Raw genomic sequence first — 27522 nt, 5'->3', positions numbered from 1 at the left:
CTCTCGTTTGGTACCCGTGGACTGCACCAGCCAGTGAGACTGCTGGAAACTAAGTCAGGCCAGATGGGCAGGTGAAAGGGCCAGGTGCGGCGTGGTGCAAACGGCTGCTTGAGGAACCGGACTGCTTTTTTCACACGTTGTTGCTGCAGCAGTGAGAAGGAAAGGCAGATGTAAATGATGTATTGGTTTACAGTGTATATTTTTTATCTTCAATGAATTGATTCAGATGTTTTACGCAAGGTAGGGCTTACCCAGTATTATTGTGCTATGCTTTCAAACTGCTTAAGTTCAACAGGCGTGTTCAGGCCGACAGCCAGTGACCCATCATCCACAGGCAAGGGGGCTCCAGCTGCAGCCCACAGGCTCCCTGTGGCCTCCTTCCTTCCCCCCTTTCTTGGGCAGAATAAATTCGATGGGTGTTCTGTGACCGCCATCTGCCCACGGCGGTGGCATTCTGTCATTTACACATATTGTTCTCATTAGAAAGTGAATCATACTCTAAAAAATCCCTCCATTAAATATGTATTTTTGTAAATAGATTTTAAAATAATATTACTTTATGTTGAAAATTATGTAAGGGAATTACCACTAAGGATAAATTTGAAGGCAGGTAATAGAATGGCCTCTTTTCCCCATCTAATAAGAGGCCTGTGCAACTATTTACAGTGCTGTCAGAGACCCCGCTCTTTCCTGTTTGCATTCTGCCGTTTCTGCACGTGGAGGCCTCGTGATGCCGATGCAGCTCCCCACCTCCAGGCAAACTAGCAACACCTTGCCAGAGACGCAGCACCCTCGCATGCTCATTACCTGCTCCAGAGTTTCTGTGTTCAAACCTTCTCCTTCCCACCAGCCCCGAATATGTCCAAAGAAGGAAACACAGCCACAGTGTGCATCTTCTGTGAATTTAAAACCAGCTAAGGTGCTAGGGAGGGAGCATAAATGAGCTGGGAACTTCCTGATCAATGAAAGCTAGCTGGCCTCTTTGGTTCCTGATTTCTTTCTGATGTCAATGTCACATACTTATTTCTGTTTGTATGGCCTGGTGCCACCACCCACTGGTGCACAACCTTAAGCAAGTCATTCAACCTCCCTGGGCTCCAGATTCTCATCTGCAAAAGGAGGGGGCATAGGAGAAAGCACCATAGACAGTCCATCGGAGCCCAGGGCATCGCCCACGCTGGCCAGGATGGCGGCAGGGGAAGGTTCTTACACCCGGTGCCCGAAAGCCAGAAAGATCAGCCAGGGTCTGAGCACCCAAGATGTAGAAATATGAATGGGCAGGACATAAGCACCAAACATCTACAGACATAAGTTGATAGGGCGTGAGTACCCCAAAGTTAGACAGGTGAGTGGATGAAGCACAACCGCCCAAAAGCCAGAGGTAGCAATGGACAGGACCTGAGCGTGCCAAAAGCTAGAACGGTGAGTGGACGGGGGGAAAGCCCTCCCCTCTCTGTCTCTGTAAGAACGTGGGGCTGGAGCCGGAAAGGGAGATGGGCTTTGGGAAGGGAGTCCTCCATCCTCCCAGGCTGCATGGCACCTGAATAAAACCTCCTTCTTTTTGCACCAGCACCTGCTTCATGAGTTTGGCTTTTGTAGCAGCAGGCAGCCAAACCTCGGTTTTGTTTGGTTATAGTTTTTGGCATCCCTGGTCTCAGAGGGCCTGGGCCAGGTTCCCAACAGCCTGTGGCAGGCTGAGTGGGGAGCAGGACTGGGGGGATGTGCCGGCAGCTTCTGGGAGCTTGTCTTAATACCCTTCCAGACACCTGCACTCTTTCTCAACGCGTCAGCCCCTGAAACGCCTGGCTGGGGAAAGAAACCAGGTCTGAGGAGCAGGTGGACTCCAAGACTGGGTAAGTCAGACTGCAGCACACACTGGGTGTCCTCTGTCCCTGCCACTTGGGCTGTGTGCCACTTGGGTCCAGTTAGGTCCATTTGCAGTACTGGTTGGTAGGCTGCCCTGTTGGGCTTTGTGCCATTTGGGTTTGGTTAGGCTCACTTGCGGTATTGGTGGACAGGAGATGAGACACTGAGACGTGCTTGTGAGCACTTGTTTGGAATAATGAAATTATGGATCCAAGTTTTGTTCATATGCTCCCACTTCGTCTTGGGGTCTTGATATGGTTATGGTTTGGGGTTTGTACTTTCATGCCATCAGGGGTTGTTCTATTTCAATTCCTGAAGGGCGCCCAGTGGGCCAAATGTTAGCAGATGGGTCCATGTACAGCTATAATCTAATGACTAAGAGGAATTGGTTTTCTGCTGTAACAACGCTTGGCATATATATGCTCTAGTCTCTGGAGGAAAACGGCCTTTAAATGGTTCCCTAAGTTACTACGCCATCATACAATTGAAATTCTTTTTCCAGAGGTCAGGGGAAAGGGATAGGATCCCTTATGTCCAGGCATTTATGACTTAACACAATAAGTATTTGGCAAAGAGGGGAACGAACTAATGATGCAGAGAAGGGAATTGGCTTCAAAACCCCTCCCTGAGAGTAAGACACAGGAAGAAAAGAAAAATAAGAAAATGAGTTTCTTTAATGCCCTGAGCCCAGGGAACACAGGATTAGCAGCAGGAAGACTTTCCTCACAGTTAGATACCCCTGAAATAGGGTCCAGAGAGGCAACAGACCCACCCCTGTATGATGAAGAAATGGCCTCCCACTTGAAGACCCAGCTGGGCACCCAGTTCAGCCAGGGAGCATCCCATTCCAGAGCAGGACAATTCTGTTCATGGCAATAATACTCTATAAGTGAAATAAATCAGCAAGGCCAGTCTGCTGGCTATGATTAAGACCATATTCTGCTTTCTACCTCAGACTTACTGAGTTGAAAGAATTCCAACCCCTTATATAGGGATGATCCTCAGAAAATGGCAGATTTTGTCACCTCCATTTTTGCCACTTATCACCCAAACTGGGCAGGCGTACAGGCTCTCCTTAACATCCTGCTAATGACAGTTGGAAGGTGGCTAGTTTTAAGGAAAGCAAATGAAGAGGCTCATTGCCTCCATCAAGAGAAGCCCAGTGGGATCCTCAACCAAGCCAGAACAACTCCCTTGATAGAGCCCAACTGGGACCTGAAGAGCAGGGACCTAACCTTCCGAGAACATTACAAAAGTTGCATATTGGAAGAGCTCAGGAAGGTGTGCCTGAACAAAAGAGCCTGAATATGATACAGGCCATTCAACAGAAACCAAAGACTTTAATGAATTTTTAGAAAGGATCTCTCAGGCACACTAATGCTGATTCACAGGCACCGGAGAATATCCAGATGGTAAACATGACTTTCATTGGGCCGAGTGCCCTGGATATCAGAAGGAAGCTCCAGTGTTTAGACAGGGCATAGGGAATGAGTCCTCCCCTCTGGTAGACAGAGCCTTTAGAGTTGACTATGCCCAAGAGAGAAGTAAGTCACAAGAGGCCTGGCTTTCTCAGAAACAATGCGGGGAAACCAGAAAGAGAGGCAGGACATGCAAAGGAAAGGGAGAGACCCACTAGGTGCCAGTCAATGTACCTTTTGCAAAGAGGAGGGCCACTGGAGAAAGGACTGCCCAGAACCCAAAAAATAAAAATAAAAAGGATAGCCCTGACTGGTGTGGCTTAGTGGCTTGGGCATCATCCCACAAAGCAAAAGCTCCCCGGTGTGATTCCTGGTCAGGGCACACGCCTAGCTTGTGGGCTCGGTCCCTGGCCGGGGCGCATGCAGGAGGCAACCGATCGAAGTTTCCCTCTCACATCGATGTTTCTCTCCCTCTCTCTCCCTCCCTTCTCCTCTCTCAAAAAATAAATAGAATTTTTTAAAGAAGAAAGAAAAATAAAAAGGATAGAACCCATTACCAAGACATGTGAAAAAAGAATGACGAAGCTGATGACAGACAAGGGGACCCAGGGGTTCCCCTAGACATCTCGGGGACATGAGCCACAGACTCAGTACTAAACACAAAAGGAGCCACGAAAAGTCCGGCTGCAGTGGCAGCGGCTAGAGTAACTGGGCGATTACAGAAAGAGGCGTTCCTTCAACCTCTCAGACGCCAGCGTGGAGATCAGAAATGTAACCCTTTGAAAGGAGAAGAGACCGTCAGGCGGCGTGTGACACATTGAAGGAAAAACTAGTTTCAGCTCCTGCACTAGGATTGCCCAATTTACAGAAGCCTTTCCAACTCTACATTCACAGGAAGCAAGGAATTGGACTTGGGCTACTAACACAGACCCTCAGGAATACCTCTCACCCCACAGCCCATCTCTCAAAGAAAACAGATCACACAACGAAAGGATGGCCACCACGCCCGCGGGCAATGGCAGCTCCCTGCGCACTTTCAGGAAGCAGAGAAATTCACGCCGGGGCAGCCTACTGCAGTGTTTGTACCAGGTCAGGTCCTCACTCTGTAGGCATAGAAAGGAGAGTACTGGCCGATGGCAGGGTGCATGGGAAAGTATCAGGCCATTTTATTAGACAACCCAAATGTTACCTTACAAACCACCACTGCCTTAAACCTAGCCACCCGACTCCTGAACTCAGAGGGAAGCTCAGACCTCCAGCATGATGGCTTAGAAATCACTGACAACGTTTATTCCAGCAGACCGGACCTTTTGGGCCAGCTGCTGACAGAACCTGACTGGGAATTATACACAGATGGAAGCAGCTTTCTGCAGAATGGTCAGCAAGGAGCCAGGTACGTGGTTGTCACCGCAGACATGGTAATAGAAGACCAAGTTGTTGCTGTAGGAACCTCGGCTCAAAAGGCTGAACCGACAGCCCTCTCCAGAGCCTTAGAATTGTTCCAGGGAAAGAATGTCCACATCTACACTGACTGAATATGCCTTCATCGTAGTCCATGCCCTTGGGGCAAAATGGAAAGAAAGAGGGCTCTTAACCTTGAGGAGTAAGGACATCAAACATGCAAAGGACATGTTACACTTGCTATTATAGAAACAGTGAATCAACTGAACCAGGCTGCCGTGAGGCGCTGCCCAGGACACCGAGGGTACAGTTCCTGCGTGAGCCAGGGAGACCAGACCGCTAATAAAGCAGCCAGACATGCCGTCTGAGGCCACCACTCCTTGGGGCTTCAATTCTCCACCGGGACGTGTCAGAATTTAAATCCTATTACATAGAACAAGTTGAGGAACGGGCCCATGAATGGGGATTCTCTGACACTGATCCCCATTTCTACGTGGAAGATCAATACTCACGCTACGATCTTACTCCTGAAGCGCTAGTATATCCCAACCTCAAACACCCACATGAAGGCACCATTATGGAAGGGACAGATATTTCAATGAACCTCATTAGACCACATTTGAAGTCCATCTACCTGTCTAACGAGCCCTTACACACCTTTCAGCCCAGAGTCCGAGTCTTACTGAAAAACCCGGAAGACAGCAGCTAGCCGAGCCCTGGACCGGTCCCTGTGACGCCCTGCTGACCGCGCACTCCTCCCCGAAGCCCGCAGGAACCAAGCCCTGGGTCCACCGCACATGGACAACGCAGGAGCTGCCTGAGGCGGACTCGGGTCTTGCTGCTTCTGTTGATACTGCAGGGGAAGGCTGGACCTGCACTCCTGGAGGAGACCTAAAATTCCTCTTTCAAAAACGGACAGCCCCTCCCAGAACTAAGTGACAATGTCACCTTTTATTTTATTCTGGGTTTCCGAGACAGTGGCTTCCTCAGCAACCGTATCCCGCTGCTGGGTGGGCCGCACAAAGCCGCGCTCAGAGTTACATCATGGGATGCTTTAGTCTCTCCAGCTCCTGACTCACTGCAGTCCCCCTGTACTGCTAGGCATACCCGCCGTCGAACACCTGATGGTTTGTCTGCACAACAGGTCGCTCTTTGGAAGCCCATCTACAACACCGCCTCTTGAAACACGAAACAGTGTACCAGCTTCACTTGTTCGGCGATGGCATCCTCTGGACACCGTATATACCATCCTCTGGACACAGCGATCCTTCTCGCATAAGGCTTCCCTCTATTCATGGCCCCTCTCTTTAGTAAGTAGTAAGAATCTCTGGACCTGGGGATAGGTAAGACTACATCCTTTGACAACAGGAAGAAACTAAATAAAAGATGAGACCTTCATCCACTTACAAAGGTCCAGAGTTTTAAAGGAAGGGGTTGTTACTGTAGACAGTCAGAGCACTGGGGGGTCTCTGCATTGGCCAAGATGGCAGCAGGGGGAGGTCCTTACACTGAGTGCACCGAAAGCTAGAAAGAGGAATGGGTGGGGCCTAAGCACTCCAAAAGGTAGCAGTAAGAATGGGCCAGGTCTGAGCGCCACAAAATCTAGGAAGATGAATGGACAGGGCCCGAGTGCACCGAAAGCTAGAAAGACAATGTGATAGAAAAAAGCCCTCCCGTCCCAATCCATATAAGAACCTTGGGCTTAGCAGGAAGATTGAGACGGTCTTTGAGACGGGAGTCCACCATTCTCCCAGGTCACATGGCACCTGAATAAACCTCTTTCCTTTTGCACTAGCACCTGCCTCGTGAGTTTGGCTATTGTTGCAGGAGGCAGCTGAACCTGCACTTTGTTCGGTTATGCCAGGACCCCTCCAGTTCTCAAATGACAAGTCTGTTGTCCTGTGATTTGGCCTGGAGCTCCCCACTCCTTTCCTCTCCTCTGTCCAGCACATCCTGGGACAGTTCTAGGCACAAAGCTGGTGTCCAAAACGTGGTGTGTGGACAAACCAGGGAATTTCCTTACAGCTCTTAGGATCACTTCGTTTGTTTATGCCTAGGAATTGGCAGGAAATGTTATAGTTCACAGAACCACATTTTCAAAGACGTGTTGTAAGGGAAAGATGAAGGACAATGGGACAGCTGCTGCTGTTCCTCTTAATGCTTCTTCCAGTTTTCAGCTTGGTATTTGTTGGCTTCTACGGTTCTGCATATTCGGAATGTCTGTGGTTATGTTACTGGGTGGGGACCAGGCCCGGAGCAGGTCTGCCGTGGGCCAGCCAGTAGTGTGTGGGCTCTTGGCTTCGTGCAGGAAAGATTTCACAACACAAGTTCAGGTGATTTTGAGAGTGCATTTATTAAGGCTGGGGACAGTGAAACAAGGAAGAGCTTAAGGTAGAAGAAGCCAAAGGAGAAAGAAAATCAGAGAAGAAGGGGCCTTGGAGGCAGGTTCAGGGGGTCAGCCTGGGACAAGCTGCTGCTGCTGCCGCTGCCCACTGCTCCCCTGGTTGCAAGCCTCCTGGGGACCCTTAGAGTTTAAGGAAAAAAGAGCAGAGCGACAGACAAGATGTGGGTATGCTCTAGCGAGAGTGTGCCACGGATTCTTCGTCTTGAGGGTTTTTGTCTTTCTTTGGCTGTGGGAATCTGAGGGCAGGTCTCAGGGGAGGGTCTTAACGGAATATCCATTAGCTTCCCAGGTGTGTCCTTCAATATGTTGATTCATCAAAATGTGTGTATAGAGGGGCAGGGGTTACTTTCTGGTTAGTTTTATTTTCAAAGAATTCACTGAATAGGGACCAGGACCCAGGCTGGCCTGCCCCAGGATGGTCTGGAAGGTACAAACCATTTGCTCCCAAGTGTCCTTGGTTAGAGAAGATTTAAAAAAAAACTTGTGATTCATTAGCTGGCTGTGACTCAACTTATCTGGCCTTGTTTAATCATTTCGTCCCAGTTTCTCTTCAACCACTTGCCAAGGAATCTCCGTGGCCTCTCACCATTGTCTCAGTTACAGGCTCAGTCCTCCCAAGAGGCCTGAAAATCCAGGCATGGGTGGAAACACAACGTTCACCCCAGCATGTGTCCTATCCTCATCAGCATTCCAGCATTCCAGGTTCATAATCATATTTTTTAGATTTTATTTATTTTTTGAGAGAGTGGAAAGGAGGGAGGAAGAAAGGGAGAGAAACATCGATGTGAGAGGGTATAAACCCGCAACCCAGGCATATGTCCTGACCGGGAATCGAGCTGGAGACCTTCTGGTTTGTAGGGCGGTGCCCCACCCACTGAGCCACACCTGTCAAGGCAATTGCATAATCATTTTTAACTATAATTTTGCAACTAGCATTAGTAATCAAGAGTCAAAAGACATACTAAATCCAATAAGGGGAACAAAGTAACTTCTGAAAAAGGGAGGGATGAAGAGCGAGGAAACCAAGAAACCACCATGAGAAAAAGGATTTTTCAGAAAAAAAAGGATTTTAAAAAATGGATTAGCAGAAGGTGTTAAGGTTGAGGCTATCAGGGAGCAGCTGGTAGACAGAAAAAGAAAAAAAAAAACATGAATAAAATAACTTAGTAAAGAGATCAGAAGGGACATGGTATCAGAGCAATAATGAACCATTTTAGACAAAAACTGGTTCCTGAAATGTACTGCTTCTCCAGTTACCGAAAGCTGGTGAAGGTCTGACAGCAAGAGTAAAAAGAAGGCCTAGAGACAACAGGACAGGACTCAAGGAGAAAAACTAGAGTCGGAAGGAAACACAGGCAGGTGTGCGTGCTGAGACGCCGCAGAATGGGTGTTTCTGAGGCATGAAGGCGCTCAAAGAAGTGAGCTGAGGAACAGGGCATCATGGAGTATCTTAGATTAGGAGAGCGTAGTTGAAAGGAGTAAAAAGAAAAAAAAAATCAAATGAAGTTCAGAGAGAGAAGAAAAGCAACCCATAGGTGCATCTGAGGGAAAGGCTTTGTCTTGAATCGTGGCTTGAGTGAGCGCATTCCTGGTATATGCAGCACTCCATCTGGCCTGAACAACGTGACCTCTGTGTGTATTTTTAGCTCACAAAAATCAAAGAAGCATGTAGCTTTTTCATCCTGTGTGAGGCTCCTGGTAATGAAAGAAAGGGATGAATCATATGTAAGAATATAGCTTTGATGAAAAAGCCCCCAGTCCTTCCATAACATGACCGGTGTAATGCCTCCCACAATGCCTGTCTAACAGAGCAGTGACTCTTTTGGAGGCCACGTAGCAGAAATGTGTCACGAGCATATTCATAGGTGTTTGCGGTGTAGGTCCACTCAGAGGACTGAAAGTTCAGTGCTTAGATGTAGTCTCGTTTTTGTAGTAACAGTTTGTTTCATAAGGAATAATTATGAGGGTTTTTTTGAGAAAAATTTTAAAAAGCAATAGCAGTAGTGGCTAAAGTTTAAGCAGTGCTTACCATGTGGCAGGCACTGTTTGAAGCCATACATGAACTCCTATAACCCTTACAGCAGCTCTGTTAGGTAAGTACTATTGATTCCACTTTGCAGATGAGGGAACCGAGGCAACGGATGGTTTAATGACTTACCCAAGGTTACACAGCCACGAAGGAGAAGAGCCTGGGTTCTAATGTGCCCACCCCCACATCTGGCAATTGTTCATATTTTTTCTATTTGATTCAAGTTCACTTATAATATATAAATATATACATTAAAATATAGTGCTACAGAGCAAGTTGCAGTGCCTGTTGTATCCCCATCTGTTGTGCCGTGAATCTGAGTGCTTGGCATCTGTCTCAGCCTGTTGATAGAGATGCTGTCGCTAGGAATGCCTGGGGCTCTCACCTGGGCCCGTGCCTCTTGTGGCAGCCTCCACAGAACCGATGTGGCTGGGTCGGCTCTCGTGGTTCTCAAAACCAAGGGTCCTTATGATGCTGATTAAATTCAGGTTTAAGTCCTAGCTCTAGAAATCATCTCTGCCTCTCTACATATTCCACTCATAGATGTATTCTTTCCCTGATATCAGCAGCCCCTGAGACAGCAGAAGAAGACAGTCGCCTGGACCTCTGGCAGGCTAAAGATCACATCTGGACCTAAGTTATGGTTCAGCACCTGAGCCCTCTGGATGGACCCCCTGGCTACTTTCCCTTCATACCAGACAGAGGGACACAGGGCAGGCCTCAGAGCTGTCCTCCAGACCTGAAGAATGATTGATTACCTTCCCCTCACATCAGACCAATCAGCTCCCAGCATGATTCCAGAACCCCCATACCCGCAGTGTCTTGTGATTTTGCCCTACATAATCTGTAACCCACACACCCTCAAGCAGTCTCATCTTTAGAGCATTAAATCCCCATACTCAGGCCTGGCCAAGTCTCTAATAAACCTTATTTCTATTCTGCAAAGTCCTATGTGTACATTTCTTTTGAACCAGTGTGCACAGACAGACTCAAATATTGGGGTCCTGGTAACATTAACTGCAGACATGCCTTAGTAATAACCATCAGGGAACTTTGCAAAAACAGGATTTATTATACATCCTGGGGGTTATGTGGCATTCTGGGGTCACAGGGAGAGAAAGAAAGAGAGAAGACTTGGTGTCTGTCTTTATTGGGGTGGGGAGTGGGGTGCCTAGATTTTCAGGGGTTCACCTTTTTGTTGAATTTAAAACATAAGAGCAGGAATTAAAACACGGGAAGAGAAAGCAAGTGGTCAAACTGTCAGTCACTCTAGGTCACATAGGGCTTCCCACAAGCGGACCACAGGTGGCTCCTCTCTCTACTTGCGTAGCGGGCAGAAGGTTTACTCAGGACATGGATGCCACAGCAATGAAAAGCTTAATTCAGGCACTTACACTACAGCCAGGTATACCCTTCAGTTCCTTCTGAAGATATTTTTACATAAAGGTCATATCTATGGATGACATATAGTGTTGTTTTTCATGTTTTAAACACTTCCGTAAGTGATAGTATACTCTATTTTCTTTGTGCAACTTGCTTTTTCCCTCTCATTATGACTGAGCTCTATGCTAACGCATACCGACCTCACCGACCGCGCCACCCAGTCCTGCAGCCGCTGGCCACGTTTGGCTGCTGAGCACCAGAAATGTGCGTTTCGAACGGATATGTGCTCTACGTGTAAAGTACATGCTGGTTTCTAAGAGAGTATGAAAACCAGTAACACACCTCTAATATTTTTTTATATTGATTACATGTTGGAATGATAGTATTTTGGTTACAGTGGATTAAATAAAATACATATTGAAATCAATTTCACCTGTTTCTTGTTTGTTTTTTAATGTAGTTACTAGAAAACTGAAAACGAGATATGTGGCTTAACTTACGGCTCGAATTATCGTTCTGTAAGAGAGCTCTGCTCGATCCTTCCCCTGAACTGCAGTTAGTCTGAGCTTTGTTCATCGGTGGAGGAGTAAGCCTTCAATCTGAATAATTAAAACTAATACTGTTCACAGATACTTTACTAAGTGATTTACATGGAATGACCTGTTTGTCCTCTGGGAGCTTGCATGGCTGCCCGAAGTGAGCTGCTGCGAAGTCATGCAACTTCAGGCTGGCTCGGCAGGGACTGCAAGCAGAGCCTGGCTCCGCGGCCGGGCCTGTCACTGCCAACTTGGCTGAAAGGCCCTGTAAGAAGCAGGGTAAATCACCTAAGAAAGCTATGACCAAATAGCTTCATTTGATGGCATCCCTAGCATTATACAGTCCTTACATAACAATAGAGCATCCGCTTTTTTTGACTTTTAACGTTACACTTATGAACAGATACATATGTTATAGCAATTTCAGCTTTAATAAAACCAGCAGGTTTGTTGGTTTTTTTTGACACTTGTTTACAGTGTTAGGAAATCAGCTTTACTCTTTGCCACTAATTATATTAACTATTTTTAGGGTAAATTGTCAATGCAACATACTGTCATTCATGCCTCCAATGTTTTCAATTTGTTTTCTCTAGCCGTGTCTATATACCTAAAGTATTTTTTCTTTTTGTTTTAAAGAAATGTCCTCATTATTCTGCCAACAATAAATTTTAGGCTTGTAATTAAGTTATAAAACACACTGGAAGGAAAAAGATGACATGCAATTGCCATAGGGATATTATTTTTTATTATTAATTTTTTTAATCCTCGCTCACAGATATGTTTGTATTGATTTGAGAGGGAGAGAGAGATAAAGGGAGAGAAACATCAATGTGAGAGAGGAACATCCATCAGTTGTCTCCCGTACGCACCCTGACCGGGGATCCAACCCACAACCTAGGTATGTGCCCTGACTGGAGATTGAACTCTCAACCTTTTGGTGTACAGGATGACATTCCAACTGTAACAGTGGAAACTCATAATAATAACCCACTCCACCATTCTTCAGACATTGTTTCTGTAAATGCTGACTCTAATATGTAGCTTGTAGATGAACAGCATGTTTGCATAAGAATTCTAGGAACTAACTGCAAAAGATAAAGACTCCAACCTTCAGGCATCCCAGCTCCGGTATATTTGCTGACCTTCAGCTGTGGATCCAGGATGACGTGAAGCCAGGATGACTCAACCAGGATGACACACACAGACCGTCACTTTGCTTATTGGAATGGACTGTGCTTGTCTGCACAGAGAGAACTTTCAACCCCCTTTCTTGATCTCTTTGCTCTGCTTCCCCTCTCCCTTCCTATAAACACCTCTGCCTGCACTGAGCCGTGGAGATGGGCTTTGTGACAGGAGTCCCCCCATACTCCAGATGGCTGGCACCTGAAAAATAAACCACTTTCCTTTACATCAGCTCTGCCTCTCAAGTACTGGCTTTCATAGCAGCAGGCAGCTGGTACACAACCAACTGAGCCACCCAGCCCCAGCACCGTGGGGGTATTACTGATGAATGTTAGATTGCTTTTCAAATTCTGAATAAAAATTTTACTTTCGTATTTCAAATCACAAAATTACAAAACTGGTAGGGACCTGGGGTCTCCCGTGTGTGGGTTAAGACCATGAGCTCGGTGTCAGGCCAGCTGTGCGACCCTGGGACCTGTATCTTAACCATTGTAAGGCTCAGTTTCCTCCTCTGTAAAATGCAGAAACTAAATCTGCCTTCTAGAGCTCGTCTGTGGATTAAATGAGATAATGGTTGTGACTCTGTCCCTTGTCCCTACTTTTATTCCAAGGTAGTTGTGGTAATTACTATCATTATTATTATTACTTTTATACCGTCATTGTTTCCCCCGGTGACTCCAAGGGTATACCGTCCCTTCAAACACACTTGGTCCTATCCCAATAGGACTTTCCGCTCCACTCTCGATCAGGGCTCTTGAACTCTTTCCTTAGGTGAAGCAGTCCGCAGTCTGCAGGAAGAAAACCCTGCAGCCGCCTCCCCCAACCTGCTGTCCCGCTGTCCCACTGGGGTGCCCAAGCAGCTCTTGCTGAAGAAAGCTGTGCTGAGGCACATTACTAGAGAGCCTCTAGAGCAGGCCCTCCAACTTCCCCATTTCCTTCTGCAGCCTTCCTTCCCCGGCGTCTGCCTCCAGACCTCTCCTGAAGCAGTTAGTGGTGCATTAATGCTCTCCCTGAGGTCAGCCCTTGCTCTGGAGTGTGGCTGCTCACCTTGCTGCTTCCATGTGGACTTCCTTGCCTCACTGTCAGGCCCATGATGGTGGCCTGAGGAAGGATGGGGCGTTCCTAGCTCATGTCTTCTTCCACTCACTAGCTAGGCTTACGATGGGTGTCCCCACTGTCCAGAAATTATACTTGTTTTGGGGAACATGACTACAAACTCCCTTGAAGTCCCCCACTTTGACCTCGGATTCTAGGGTGTCCTTAAACCAGACCTTCAGAAGTCAACCATGTATCATATGAAAGCGGTTTAGAGTCTGCCATGACCCTGAATTAAAGCAGATTTTAGAGTTGAGGCAATTGGGGCCTAGGAGCTTAAGAAACTAGCCCACGAATATGGAGACATTGACCTTTTTCCCAGATATGATATTATTCCTGACACCAATCCTCTTCTGCTTTGTATTAGGACAGCCTCCCCCAAACCCCTTTAGCACAGTATTCAGAAGATGCATATTAAATGTTGAGTTATTAGTTCTTCCCCACCCAGCCTTGTGGAACTGGGAGGGACCAATCTCGAGGTCTCTGTGCTTGGGGGGCTAGCACGGGGTCCCGCACTGCAAGGGGTTACTGCTTCTCCTGCGGGACTCTGCGTGGTGCAGCTGTAGGTCTTTCATCCTTGCGTTCTCAACGCCAGTAGAGCCCAGGGCTCCACAGAACAGGTGTTCGCGATTCAACGGGCTTCTTCCGGTAACTCCTCTGAGAGCTGGGCCATGCCGACCCTTATTTATCTCAAGGCTTTCTCTGTTAGTTGCTTCTGGACCCTTTTCGTCAAGTGAATAAGAATAAGAATAAGATGTTTTTCTGAAATAAAGCTTCTATTTCTGACTAATTGATAATTTAGGTATCTTCACAACCAAAATGAGGTTATTCTACACGCGCCGACCTCCTGTTGCCTAGTAACAGCCGCCCCGCGCCTTTGCCCCGCCCCTCGCCCTGGTGCGCACTGCACGCTCACAGCTTCCCTCCAGGTCCCGCCCCCGCGGGCGGGCGGAAGTGACGTAGAGGTCCCGCGACGCTTTGGGTGCTGGCGGCTCAGGTCGTGCTTCCTGGGACTGACTAATCGCGGAGACCGGGCATTATGGCCTCCGCCGGGTTGGCCGCCGGGCGACAAGCCGAGGATGCGTTACCGCCGCCAGCCGAGCCGCCGCTGCCCGAGACGAAGCCTCAGCCGCCGCCGCCAGTCGCCGCGCCGCAGCAGCCTTCGCCGGCGCCAAGGCCGCCGTCCCCGGCGGCGGTGAAGGAGGAAAGCTATTCCTTCTTACCTTTGGTTCACAACATCATCAAATGGTAAGGGCCCCAGGAGGGCCGACCACGACAAGCCCTCCTTCTCGTCCCCTTTCGAAGCTGCAGAGGCCTAGGCGCGCTCGGGGACGCCCCGATTAATAAGTGGGGAAGCTGAGACCCGGGCGGAAGCGGCCTTTCCCAGGACCCGCTGATCGGTCCAGGAGTAGAGCAGGTGCTTCAGCCGCAAGTGGCAGACCTCGTGACGGACGGCCCAGAGTGCTGAGACTTGGAGCCGGCGCTGCGGTCCTACGGCTCGGCTCGCGTCCTGGGGCCTGCGGCGAGTATGGCTTCTGAGCCTAGGCTTTCTTTCACCCGTCAGAGAGGGTGGTGCTCACCGCGCTTCCTTTTTCCAACAGAGCCAGGAGACATCATGGATCACCTCCCCTGTGTGGCACATCGCTAGGTGCTGTGGGATGCACACAGTGAAAAGGGCCACTTTCACCCCCACATTGCTCGCCCGCTGGAGTGCCCATCAGTGGGAGGCGGGGGGAGACACGATCGCGAGTAACCCATAGTTCAGAGGGGCAGAGGGCGACCTCAGGAAACGTTAGAGAAAGCAGGCACGAAGCTGCCGCAGCGCGAATGCCTGCAGTGCCCTGTGCCACAGGGTGTCCAAGCAGGTGGCTACCATCCCTGGGACCGGTCTGCAGGTTCCCTGAGCTTTAAAACGAACCCAGTCAAGGAGACTAAAAACCACAACCGGAAGTCTCCTTAACCTCGTGTTTGCCCAAGCTATTTTTACTGTTGATATGTAGAACCACAGATACTAGGTGTAAGTCGCTCGGCTTACAACTCCTATTCCGCCACTAAAAACCAAAATGAAGTGAAAACAAATTTACTATTGCAGTAACACTCACAGAAACGTGTGTGTCCCCTGGGTGTTTGGCTGACATGGCATTGCCGCTCACAACATGGAAACATGGCTGTTGTGGCACGGCCTGTTCGAGTGTAGCCAGGCTAGATTCCCCTGATGTGGGCAGCCTGTGGCTGCCTCTGCTTTCAAACAGCTGCAGAGCCTTGGCTCTCACATTGCTCCCAACTTTATCCTGCACTTGGTGCCACTGCCTTGTGTAGAGGGGGAGGCCTCTGTTCTGTTCTTATTAGCCCCTGGTCCTCAAGCAGTGCTTCTGGCTGCAGCGAGAGCAGGTGCAGACCCTGCCATCCCAGGGCAGGGCCGGGCTACAGATATACTGGTTTTAATAAATTGGAAAAATGAAAACACAAAACGTACACATTACCAGAGATGGTTCCTGGACCCCTGGGAGCAACGTCTTGAGCCCAAGAGGGCAGTCGGGTTGGGCCGTCCTTAAGGTGGGCAGCCAGGTCCAGCTGCATGAACACAGCTTTGACAGCACACGGTCTCGGGCTCAGATCTCACACGGGTGCTCACTTGCCTTGGGCTCTGGGTGAACGCATGCCCTTTCCAGGCCATAACTTTTTGTCTCTGATATGTGAATAATAATGATGGACCCTAAACAGTGGAGTCAAACCGGAACTTTGTAATGTGCTGGCCACATGACCTTGGTTAAACAACTTAGCTTCTCTGATCCCCTTTTTCTCTTGTGAAATGGGACTAGTAATACTTAAATCATAAAACTGTTGTGAGGTGTACTCAGGAGCAGTCTGGTGAAGATGGTGGGTTGGTTATATGTGTTTGTTTCCTCTAAAAGGACAATGAAAAGTTGGGGTTTTCTGTTTGTTCGTTTTTTTGTTTTTATCCTCACCTGAGGATACGTTTATTGATTTTAGAGAGAGAGGAAGCAGTGGGGGAGGGGGCATCGATGTGAGAGAGAGACATCAATCGGTTGCCTCCGGGACACACCTTGACGGGGTTGAACCTGCAACGGAGTCATGTACCCAGACCAGGGCTTGAACACGGCCTTTTGGTGTATGGGACGACACTCCTACCAACTGAGCCACCCAGCCAGGGCTCTTTTGTTTTTAACACAAAACCAAAAAACCAGGAGAGGGGATAATTGCGACAAAGCAGATGGCCAAGGGCTAAGCCACTACCAGCCCCAAGAAGCAGCCAGAACAGCTGCTTCTGACCACGGCCTACCTCTAAGTCTCAGAATTGGCATTGCCAGGGACCTCTGGAAACAGAGGGGAAGGGGTCTGGGGAACAGGAGGATTACTAAAGAGTGTATTCAAGAAGGAGATCCCCATAGTTCTCTCCCCCAAGTCTAAGCAAACACGTTAACTACCCTCCTTCCATTTTGGAAGACAGGGGGTTGCTCTTTCCCAAGATTTATTCTTAGGAAAGAAGGAGCCAGAGAGTATCTGGACTGCACAGACACTGGGTGCTTTCCAGGAGTTTGAGGAAGGGAACCATCCTGAAAACAGGGTTTAAGAGAAGGTTGACTGACTAATGCTAAGACCCCAACCTCACCTTCCCCCACCTGCCTTTGCCACTGGCAGCCAAAGAAAATAGAGGCACCTTCTCTTGAGTATCTAACCAGTCCACAGGAAAAGTCACTGGGGGGCCCCCAAAGAGAACCTAGTTAGTTCATATGACTGGATAACCAGGGTCACTAAGCATGTGAAGAAACCCCCTCAGAAGAAAGGCAGGACAAGAGAGAGGAGCAGAAGCAGCCACTTGGATGGAACGATACGCACAAAGAGAAGGAGAGATTGCTCACCATGGGAAAGGCGAGGATCCGATGTTAAAATATGTCTAAGTATGTATTTGAGTTTCTAGGCTAATGAGGGAAGGAAACGGACTGCGGTAAGGGCAGTGATGGGAGAGGAGACCTCGTGAAGCCTGGGGCGCCAGATGCCGGTGATGGGGCTTACGTTATAAGAGCGGGGAAGGGGCTGTAGGAGGAGCATGTGTAAGGATGGGGCACCAAGAAATAGCGCCGACTCATGGGCCAGCTCTGTGTGAGGGGGCTGGAGCGCAAATCCAGGTGGGAGGGGGGAGCTGGGGAGGTGGGATGAGCCAGGACCCTAGTGACAGTGCACCGCCTAAGGGAGTGAGACTTTGTCCTTGAAGGGAGCTAGCAAAGCCTTGGGACCAGGGATTCTTAGTCAGACTTGCGCTCAAGGGCGCTGTGGCCTCTCAGCAGACAGACAGGGAAGCCAGCTGGGAAGGGCACAGTCCTCGCCGGCCTGTGAGCGGAAAGGAAGGCCAGGGCCAGCTCAGTCACCTGGCCTCTTCCTCTTCTGTAGCTTCTCTGGGGGCCCTTTTTACTGGTTTACTCCTTGCCTCGGCAATGAGTAAGGAAGTAAGAGCTGCAATGAGTGTAATCTCTTGTAAGAATTGAGTACTACAACATTAGGTTAATTAAAACATTTTATTTTTTAAAAGTTAAAATTGCAAATTCAGATACATGTAAAATGAAAAAAAGATTTCTTCCCCTAAGTTCCCTGTGTTAATACTTTAAATATCCTTCCAGGAATTAATTATATATGCATGTCTGTTCAAAAATTTAAACAAATTAAGATCATAGTGTACTTTGCCTTTTTCCCTTTTTTTTAAAAAGATTTTATTTATTTATCTTTAGAGAGAGGGGAAGGGAGGGAGGGCCTCTCATGAGTCCCCATCTGGGGGGGCTGGCCCACAATCCAGGCATGTGCCCTGACCGGGAATCCAACTGGTGGCCCTTTGGTTCTCAGGCTGGTGCTCAATCCACTGAGCCATGCCAGCCAGGGTGCGTTTTTCACTATTAGTCTGTTTTGAACATCTTTCTGTACTCACACATGAAAGTCTTCCTCAGTAAGGTGGCTATATCATTAATTGTGTAGTATCTTCTGTTTATGGACTTTGTGATGTTTTTCTAATTTTTGCTATTAATAGCAGTGCTGGGGTAATCATCCTCATATTTGAGTAAGTTTATAATGAAGTAAATCCTTAAGTAGTAGAAGTGGTGGGAGAGGACAGTACATGCATTTTAATTTTGATAGCTATTGCTAAATATAAAATGCTACATCTTTTTACCTCTTTTTTCCAAAACACAGTCCTGTAGACTGGACTGCTTCAATTAACCTAAAATGGCCCTAATTTTGAGACCCAGAAAGCATTTAAAAAAATTAAATGTTGTAAATGTAGTCAAAGAGCACCCATAGATAAAAAATGGCAAATGAGCCTCTCCACACCTCCCAGCTCCTTCCTTGTCCCCAGACTGCCAAACTTGTAATATTCCATTTTATGACTGTGCCATTTATTTAAACAGTTCCCCACTCAAGGATACTTCCTTCCTGGATGTTTGCTGTTGCAGTCAGCGCTGCAGGAAACCCTTCTGTAGATGCCATCTTATGAACTCTTTTAGAGTCTCTAAAGGGTAAATTTCTAGCAGCAGGATTTGATTACTATTAGCAAATTCAGAAAGGAGGCACCGACTTATGCTTCAGCAACTGCGTGTGTATCTTTCCCAAGCCCCTTCTATCACCAATAACTTTTTAGTCTTGGCCAATCTGACAGGCCAGAGACGATGCATCGCCTGTGTCTTCTGTGATACGAGGTAAAGCATTTTGTCGTCTGCAACTTTATATGTCTTTGTTATTTCTTCCCTATAAACTGCCCATTTCCTATTGGGTTATTCCTCTTAGTATGGGCTCTTTGTACAGTACGGAAGTATGCCTTTGTCAAGTGGATTAAATATTTCCCCTGAGCTGTTGAGGTTCTTTTGACTTGAGGGGTTTTTTTGTTCAGAAGCATGTCATTTTATGTAGGCAGATTGGTTAGGGTTTTCCTTTATGGCTGCTGAGTTGGTCCTAGTTAGAAGGCCTACTCTCATAGTATAATGGATATTGATCCCTTTTTTCTAGGACTTACATGGTCTCATTTTTCATTTTTAATTATTTGATGCTTCTGGATTTATTTTGATGGCAAGAGTGAGGGAGAGAGAGGCCCAGGGTTTGCCCCAGTTAGCTGTGTCTTCCTGCTGCTGGTACCGAATGCTTATTATTTTCTGTGCTTGCGGTGCTGCTGTATCATACACTGAATTCCTGCATTTCTGATCTAATTCTGGACATTCTCTTCTTCTCCAGTACCAAACTGTTTTAATTCTCAAAGCTTCAGGTACCTGGGACTGTCTTTCAAGGCTGGTCGTCTTTCTGTCCTCTGTCTTGTCGGTGTTTACTTGCGGCATCTTGGCCTTTCCCTCCCATTTCCTAGTCACCCGTCTGAGATACAAGATGCTTTCAGTAGCAGAATGGTTAGGCTTTAATCTGCTGCTTTATTTCCAGGGGCCTGTTGATACCATTAATGGTCCAGGTTTTCTAACCTCATTTTTAGATCTTATCATCAGTTCTTAATTTGTCTCTGTGTCTTTATCCTCTTCTCTCTCTAGTTCATCCTGTGCATGTTAACAGGTTAATTTTTCTCTGCTCAAAATATCTTTCCAAATTGTTTTTGCCAACGTTTAGCTCTCCGTTCGGAGATCTCTGCAGACTGTCTTCAATCTTCTGCCTGAACTACGCAACAAAGCCCAGAGGGAGTCATTCTGCTGTGCATGCCTTTTGGGTGGATGGAGTCATGCAGACTTGTGCACACCCAGAGCACCGTGCTGGCATGCCTTCCTGCCCTCTCTTTGCCCAGGAAAATGGCACGTTTTCAAGGACTTGCTCAGAGGCCACCTGCTGTGACTGAAGAGCCCCTGGTTCCTGTAGAGCCTGTGGCTGACGCACGCCCTGCCTGGGGTTGGAGAGGAGCTCCGTCCTCCCTGGTGTCTTCTCCGTGTTTAAACGAAAAGTCAAAGCTAAACATTTATGTCATTTTCAAAGAATGAGGAAAGGGGAGAGAAAAAGCTCATTTTTATGCCTATAAGAAATTTTATAGGTCTCGATTATCTGAGACCTTTTCTGGTATGCATAGAAGCCACATTATAGAAGTACATGTGTAATAAAGAAGAAGTAAAATGAGGCCTGTCGGACCCAGGAGAATCACAGTCTTTGTTTCCTTTCAACTTGCCAAATGCAATCTGAGCCTGGAACTAAGCTGTCCCAGCTTAGGAATTCTGACTCGCAGTTGTTACTGCCTTGCCTGATGGTTTTGGCTCACCTAGTAAAAGTATTTTGTCAATATGGGTACTTAAACATTTTTTAATTTAATTTTTTAGTTTAATATTTTGGGGTGGGTGGAGGGGAGCCTTCATCTTTGATACTGTGGAGGTATTTCAAGTGATGAATATACTACTTTGTCCTTTAACCTTTAAGCTGGGAACATACTGCTTAAAACACAGTCATCTATTGTTAAGGCAGGTCAGCAAGACCTCAGAGCCCTGTAAGACTTCTATCCTGGCAACGGGGTGTTATCGACCTTCTCCCCACACAAGTATCTGTTTTAATCTGACTGGCCTGCCATGCCAGCTGAGACCTCTCCTTGGGTCGTGGAGGAAGCAGCCTGCACATTAGCGAGGTCTCCGGAATGGCCCACTGGTTCCGCGGGGCTTGTCTGGACTCACTTTACTGCAGCCCCTCTGCCACTCACTTTCTCCTCCTGCAGCCAAGTCCCAGTGAAAAGGATGAGCACCCAGATAGGAAATACTTGTAGGCTGGTCAGAAGAATTATTTCTAGGCCTGTTCCCTCCTATGCCGCTGCCGCTTTGCTCATGCAGGAGAACCTGCCGAGCACCTGCAGGGACGCAGACGCCTGGGTTCGCAGTTACTTAGTGCGGCATGAGTCATGCCGGCAGGGGAACACTGATTGTGGGTCTTGGGAGAAATGAGATGTTGAAAGATGGGAGGCTCCGTGTGTGCGGGCCTGGGTAGCTCCCTTGCAGTGAACCTGCCCGGCAGCTGTTGCCTGGAAGTGGGGGAACCATCTGCAGATTTTTAGTGCCGACTGAAATTTTGTAAAGGTCGGTAGGGCGGAGGGGATGAGGAGGAGAAGACCGGAGTCTGTAGGAACTGGGGACAGGACCAGGAGGAGGCGGGGGGCCTTGGGGGTGTGCAGGCAGAGGGGCTGGTGGGACTGGCAGCTGGGTAAACGGTGGGGCCCCAGAAGCTTGCGTTCCTAGCTCGCCGTAGTTGGGTGGGTGGGGCGCCCTTCATCTCAGTTGAGGTGTGCTGACGAGGCGGTGAGCTTACTTTGGCTTTGCAAGTCTCCGAGGGGAAACCCTTGGTAACTGTTGGAACAAGGAAGCTGGATTTCAGGAAGGAGGGCTGGGCTGGGCTGGGCGGTGCACTCAGCACGTGAGCCTGCGGGAGCACGTGAACCACTCTGGGCTATTCTGTAGAGCAGGGTTTTTCTCCATCTTGGAACAGCAGAACGTCTTGTCATTCCTCCCAGAGGAGTGTGTTTTTCACAAATAAGCCAGGAATAGATAAAAGCCAGGGTGAGAGTGAGGTTCAGACCCTCTCCCAAAGCCCCTCACGCACTGACAGGGCGGGAGCAGACATACGGCTGGCCACCAGGTAAGTAACGGCTGCTGTCGAGATATGAGGAGCAAAGTGTGATGTCCATGGTCATGGGGCATTTGGAGGGCATTTGGTAATCTGCCGAAATGTTTAATGTATACATAAACTTTGACCCCAAAACCCCACTTTGGGAACCTATCTTAACAAAATATGTGCACAAATACACAGATTTTAGTATAAAATGTCCATTGTTACTCTGATTGTAAGTGATAAGTTGCAAACATCCAAATACCTATCAGTAGCCAAATAATTTAGCTGTATATGCGTTAACGTGAAAAGACATCCGAGGGAAAAAGGCAAGAATCAAGAACCACGTGTATAGTATGGTCAAAACAAAAAAGTTATGTGTGTACTTGTATGTTGCTGTATATTTTGAAGCAACATGAAACAACGCAGACCACACGTCAACAGTGGTTCTCTCGGGGACGTGGCATTAGAGGCACTCTCCTAAGCCTTGGTGTCTGTCACTTTAATGTTTCCCTTCAAGCACCTGTTACTGTCATAATAAAAATATACAACAACAAAAGCGCTGTGCTAGAAAGATGCCGGCCACTGAAGCTCGTGCGGAGGAGGCGGGGGAGAAGGACCGGCCCTCGGTGCTTCTGCTAGGACACCGGGGGCAGGAATCTGAAGGAGAAACAAATGGGAAACTGTCAGATGCCACCGACAGGTCACAGAAGTGACACCCAGGTTTGGGAGGAGGCTGGCTTCGGTGACTGGTGGGCTCCTTGTACTTCCATGCTCCCCGTGGACACGCTTTGCTCAGCTGTTGCCAGTCTGCTCTCACGGCCCAGAGCACTTAACTGGAAACTAAGCTGCACCACACTCATGAAGCCGTGGTGTTTACCCCTGCGTCTGGTGACACAAATACAGACTGTCCATGTCCGCTGCTGCAGTGATGCTGAGTGTCACCCGGATGCGCACAAAAGACTGTCAGGAAGTGGCCTGTCAGTCAAGCCATAGGAGTAATATTTTTGTCCACCTTTTAGAAACTACAGTAGGTGGGACCCAAGCGCCCTAACCTTGCTCTTGTTTGTACGAGTTTCATTCCTCTTGACCTGGCCTAGTCTCCTTTTTTCTTTCCAGAGTTAGATGATGACTAATGTTGGACACAAAGGCAGGCCCTTCGGAGCTTTCTGCTTTTATTCACTCAGTATTGAGGCCTCTTCTCTTTTGGCTTGAGTGTTTCACAGTCATCCTGGCCTAGCAGGTTCCCACTCAGCTTGAGCCCCTTCCTGAATAGAGTGTTTTTCTTATCCCAGGAGTTCTGTGCTATTTTTCTCCACAACTGGGGCAGGCAGAGAGGGTTGCGGAGGGGCCTTGCGTGGTTGGCGTGACCCCCTTCCGGCTCAGCTCCCTTTCAGACGGGCCTTTCAGATGGCTCCTCCTCTATTACCTAGCAGCTGTCTCCTCCACTGGAAGTTACCAGGCAACGCATGGGCAACCCTTGAGGTTGGGGGTTTTCAGAAATGAGCATCTTAAACGTGGTCTTTTTACTTTCAGAATTAAAAATTCTTTGGGGTCAGATTACGGTTGCTTCCAGAACTGGATTATCATAACTTCCAAATTGTTCTGTATTTTGTTTGTTTTTGCTATGTCCTTTCAGACTCATGTAATGTTCATCAGTTTTCTTAAAACTATAATTTAAAAACTCCCTCGCAACTTAAATCCATAGCTATGTTAACACATATGCCACCTAAATATAATGATTTCAGAAGTCCAGGTAATTTTTGTCCAGAGTTGTGGATCTGAGCTGAGACCTAAAAGAAGATAAAACATGCTCCCTATTTTCTCCCTTACAGCCCTGACTGGTGTGGCCCAGTGGATTGGGCGTTGTCCTGCAAACTGAAAGGTTGTGGTTCGATTCCTGGTCAGGGCACGGGCCTGGGTTGCGCACCAGTTCCTTGGTTGGGGGCGTGTGAGAGACAACTGATTGACGTCTCTTTCTCTCTCTTCCTCCCTCCCTTTCCCTCTCTGTAAATAAATAAATTTTAGAAAAAGAAGACTCCCTAGAAACTGAGGGAAGGTACACCACTAAGTGTGGGCATATATAAATTGAGGGCCTCAAATGACAACAAGAAATGTTTGGCCGCTCATTCCTGAAAATAAATGATTGATTCTCCACATCGTGTGCCTGAGTCAGAGCTACTGATAAATGGCGAGCAGGCCCTTCTGGCCGTCTTGTTGGCCAGGTATGAGCTGTAACTGATAGGTCACCAGGAAAGATGGATATTCTGTCTGCATTAGCAGGGAAATGATGAATAATAAATACAAATTAGCACCATCTGGGTTGAAATTTCCCACTAGGGGTGCACATTTATTTTTTTTAAATTATCATTTGATAGTTTTCCCCTCCTAGGCCTCAGTGGATTATGACTTTTAGAACCACCTACTGAATTGTGATGGTAGCAGAGGTCACAGGCAACTAAACACAGCTGTGAGATGAAGCGAGTGATCCTGCCTTTAAAATGAACCTGACCTGAAGGCAAGGAGCCTGCAGAACTGGTAGGAGAGGGCTGGTACCTGCTGAAAATGTTTCAATAGTTTATAACTAATTTAAATTTGATGAATAGCTCTGTGGAAATTAGTCTTTATTTTAACAGATTCAGGCATCAAAGGTCAGCTAAAATGAGCTGTTTTAACTCCGTCTCAGTTGGCCTAGAAATGGCTCAAATGAAAAGAAATGTTGCATTTCAGCAAGTTTTGCGTGCCGTTTGTCACCTGATGTTGGTTATGGTTTGTTCATTCATTCAACAGACATTTATAAACTAACTTGCCAAGTATTCTTCCAGCAAATGCTACTGGCATGCCCAAGAGCCCAGGGACTGGGCCAGGCACTGGGGATACAGCTGGGAATGAGCAGACGGCTCCTGCCCTCTTGGCTAGTCAGTGTGAGCCCTTCGTTCTGCAGGTGTGCTGTGCGGGGGGCTACACAGGCTCTGCTGGGCACCGAGGCTCTTGTACTGAGCAGCTGTCAACAGCCGGCCTTAGGACTGCGTGACAGGGAACCAGTCCTTGTCCTCTGGGGGCGTACAGCCCAGTAAGGGGACAGGCAAAAGCAAGGGTTCGATGGGGTGCAGAGGAGAGAAGCCAGGGGCTGTCGTGACCTGAGCTGTGAATGCTAATGACCTCTCTCTAACCCCCGCAGCATGGACAAGGACAGCCCAGACATCCACCAGGACCTGAACGCCCTCAAAACCAAGTTCCAGGAGATGCGCAAGGTCGTCAGCACCATGCCCGGCACCCACCTGAGCCCCGAGCAGCAGCAGCAGCAGCTGCACAGCCTCCGGGAGCAAGTCAGGACCAAGAACGAACTCCTGCAGAAGTACAAGAGTCTCTGCATGTTTGAGATCCCCAAGGAGTAGGCAGGGCACGCTTCCAGGAGTGCCCGAGGGATGGAGGGATGCCTGGCCTCGCCCCACCCGCACCCACAGTGTGGGTCTTGGTGAAGTGTGGTTCTTTTGGACCCCCACTCCGAACTTGGTGGCCCGCTGGGGCAGGGGCAGTTGTACTGCTTCCTTAGCCGAGCTTGGCATTGAATGAGGGAGGAGCCAGCCTGGGAGCTTGGCTTTGTGAGGGCTTCCTTGTATGTGTGTGTGAATGTTCTAGAGGCTTCGGAGGGGCTGGAGGACCACCCCTGCCTCTGGGGAGGGGGCCCTCTGCCCTGTGCCACTGGCGCATGTGAAGAGCCGAGTAGGAAAGGAGGTGTCTCCTCTTTGCTTCCTGCCTTCCCTGCCCTCCCACCCCCTGGGCATGATCAGTGTGTACCAGATACCGTTGTTCTGTTAGCAGTGCTGGGGGGGGCATTGCACCGAATTCACTAGACAGGCTGGGCCTGTGCTCAGGTGGCCTGGGTTTCAGATGCTAAAGGAAGGGTGGGAGGGAGCACTGTTTTGAAAGGCTACAGGGTGGCTCTTTCTCCTGAGACAGTTTGTTCCTCTTACATTTGAGCTAGTGAGTGTAACCGTGTCTGTGGGTGTCAGCCGGACCCTTGCCAGATTGCCCCTGTCCAGGTTCTCTGCCACCTACGTGTTCTGGTTACTTTTAGCTCTTGCTTCCTTAGTCCCCTGTCATCTTCAGGCATCTCGTGGAGCCATTTAATGCCCCAGCGTGGCCAGACCACTTCGGACCTCCCACGGGGCTGGAGGGCACTGCATGGTCTCAGACAGGCTTCCAGGGAAGCAGGCTGCACCAGGCGTGACCTTCTGATTCAGTTCTGAAGGGCGGGGCGAGCTAGACCTGGAAGTTAGGCAGCCAAGTTCTGGTTTACAAAATGTTTACAAACACCCCTCATTGCCTACAGATGGGATCTTCTATTTACCTCTTAAGGATGAGGATAGTAACCAAATATTGTTTAAATCTAGAAATGAGCGCATAACCTATGCTGACCAATTCAGGGGCTTAACAGATGCCTGCTGACTGGCCTTGCTGCCAGGTTGGTTGAAGCTGTTTTTAGCAGGGGTTCCAATTGTGTGGCCCTGCAGCCACCTGGCAGGCGGCAGGCGTATTGGGAGCTCAGGGACGTGTGAAGGGCGATATCAAGTTTCAGTGGCTTTGGACAGAAGAGCAGGCTCCGAATTGAAGTGGGTAGTTGCCTATTAGACTTCTACCTTGGGACCGTTACTTAACTGAATCAGTTATTTTCTTGAAATCTCACAGTAGTGTGTGGGCCGGTTTTAAGGCTCTGACCAAATACCATGAAACGTAAAGCACAGAAATAACAGGACCACCGGGGCCTTTCTGCAAGGCTGGAATTGCAGTGTTATGACTTGCGATGTTTTTCAAGAGTGTAATTAAATGAACTGGTTCTCTGCTCTCAGGACATCTTGGTTTTGTACTGAAAAATGCATAGTAGGCGTCTCCTGGGTACGTTCACTTTGCTCAGAGAAGACAGAACAAATTGTGACAACCCCTACTCCGCACTCCCCCACCCAGCACTCACGTGACGTGACTAACGTGGGAACAGTAACCCCTTTCAGGAGCCGGCATCTGTCCCCAAGGGCTCAGGCCTGGTGGGACACCTGTGTGCCCGTGATTGGCCTCGTAGCCACTCTGCGTTCCAGAAGTGGGTTTAGTCCTGGTAGGAGCAGCCCTCCCCAGAGCACAGTTGAAATCCCTCCCCTGGGACAATACTGAAAGCCCCTCAAGGGGCTTAGCACCCTCTCGAGGCCAATGATTAGCATTGCTGGGTGCCAGGCACTTGTGCTAAGTACTGTATAAATACCACACCTAATAACCCTCACAGCGACCCCACACACACGAAGTTTGACAGGTATCACTTGTCCCGAGCTTGAACAATTAAAGAGTGGCAAAGAACTTGGTCCTGATTGGGAACAGGTGTCCTCCACTGCTCAGAAAAAGAGAGAACCCTCAGAGAAGGGTGCTCCCCCTCCCCCCCCCATCCCCAGGGACATAGTGCTTCCTGGTGCTGGAGGGGCACCAGAGGCTGGATGATTAGAATGGTCTACAGCAGCCAGACAGCAGGTGGGCCTCTCAGCCTGACCCCTTCCTTGTGAAATCAGAGCCCAGGGGCCCTGCATGCCCTCTGGGAGATTGAGGTTTGATGGCCTTTTGTCACCCTGGGTCTGTACTGAGTCTAGGACG

General features: G+C 48.5%; 1 protein-coding gene across 1 annotated transcript; it reads left to right on the top strand.

The window, feature by feature from the left end:
* Positions 1-14285: 14285 nt before the first annotated feature.
* MED9 (mediator complex subunit 9) lies at positions 14286-25329 on the top strand. The gene is made up of 2 exons (XM_090292562.1): positions 14286-14562; positions 25067-25329. Exons 1-2 carry the CDS (start codon positions 14354-14356, stop codon positions 25281-25283), a joined length of 426 nt encoding a protein of 141 aa, XP_090148688.1. The 5' UTR covers positions 14286-14353; the 3' UTR covers positions 25284-25329.
* Positions 25330-27522: the final 2193 nt, after the last annotated feature.

The sequence above is a fragment of the Furipterus horrens genome, unplaced genomic scaffold (genome assembly GCF_987537825.1).
Source record: "Furipterus horrens unplaced genomic scaffold, mFurHor1.1.pri manual_scaffold_11, whole genome shotgun sequence".
Taxonomy (NCBI): Eukaryota; Metazoa; Chordata; class Mammalia; order Chiroptera; family Furipteridae; genus Furipterus; species Furipterus horrens.
This window is presented reverse-complemented; position numbering and strand designations above follow the sequence as displayed.

What these genes read in the sequence shown, in the direction of transcription:
- MED9 (XM_090292562.1), top strand. Translation starts at nt 14,354, where the DNA reads ATGGCCTCCGCCGGGTTGGCCGCCGGGCGACAAGCCGAGGATGCGTTA. An exon ending in GTTCACAACATCATCAAATG is followed by an intron (nt 14,563 to 25,066) that starts GTAAGGGCCCCA and finishes TAACCCCCGCAG; the next exon opens with CATGGACAAGGACAGCCCAG.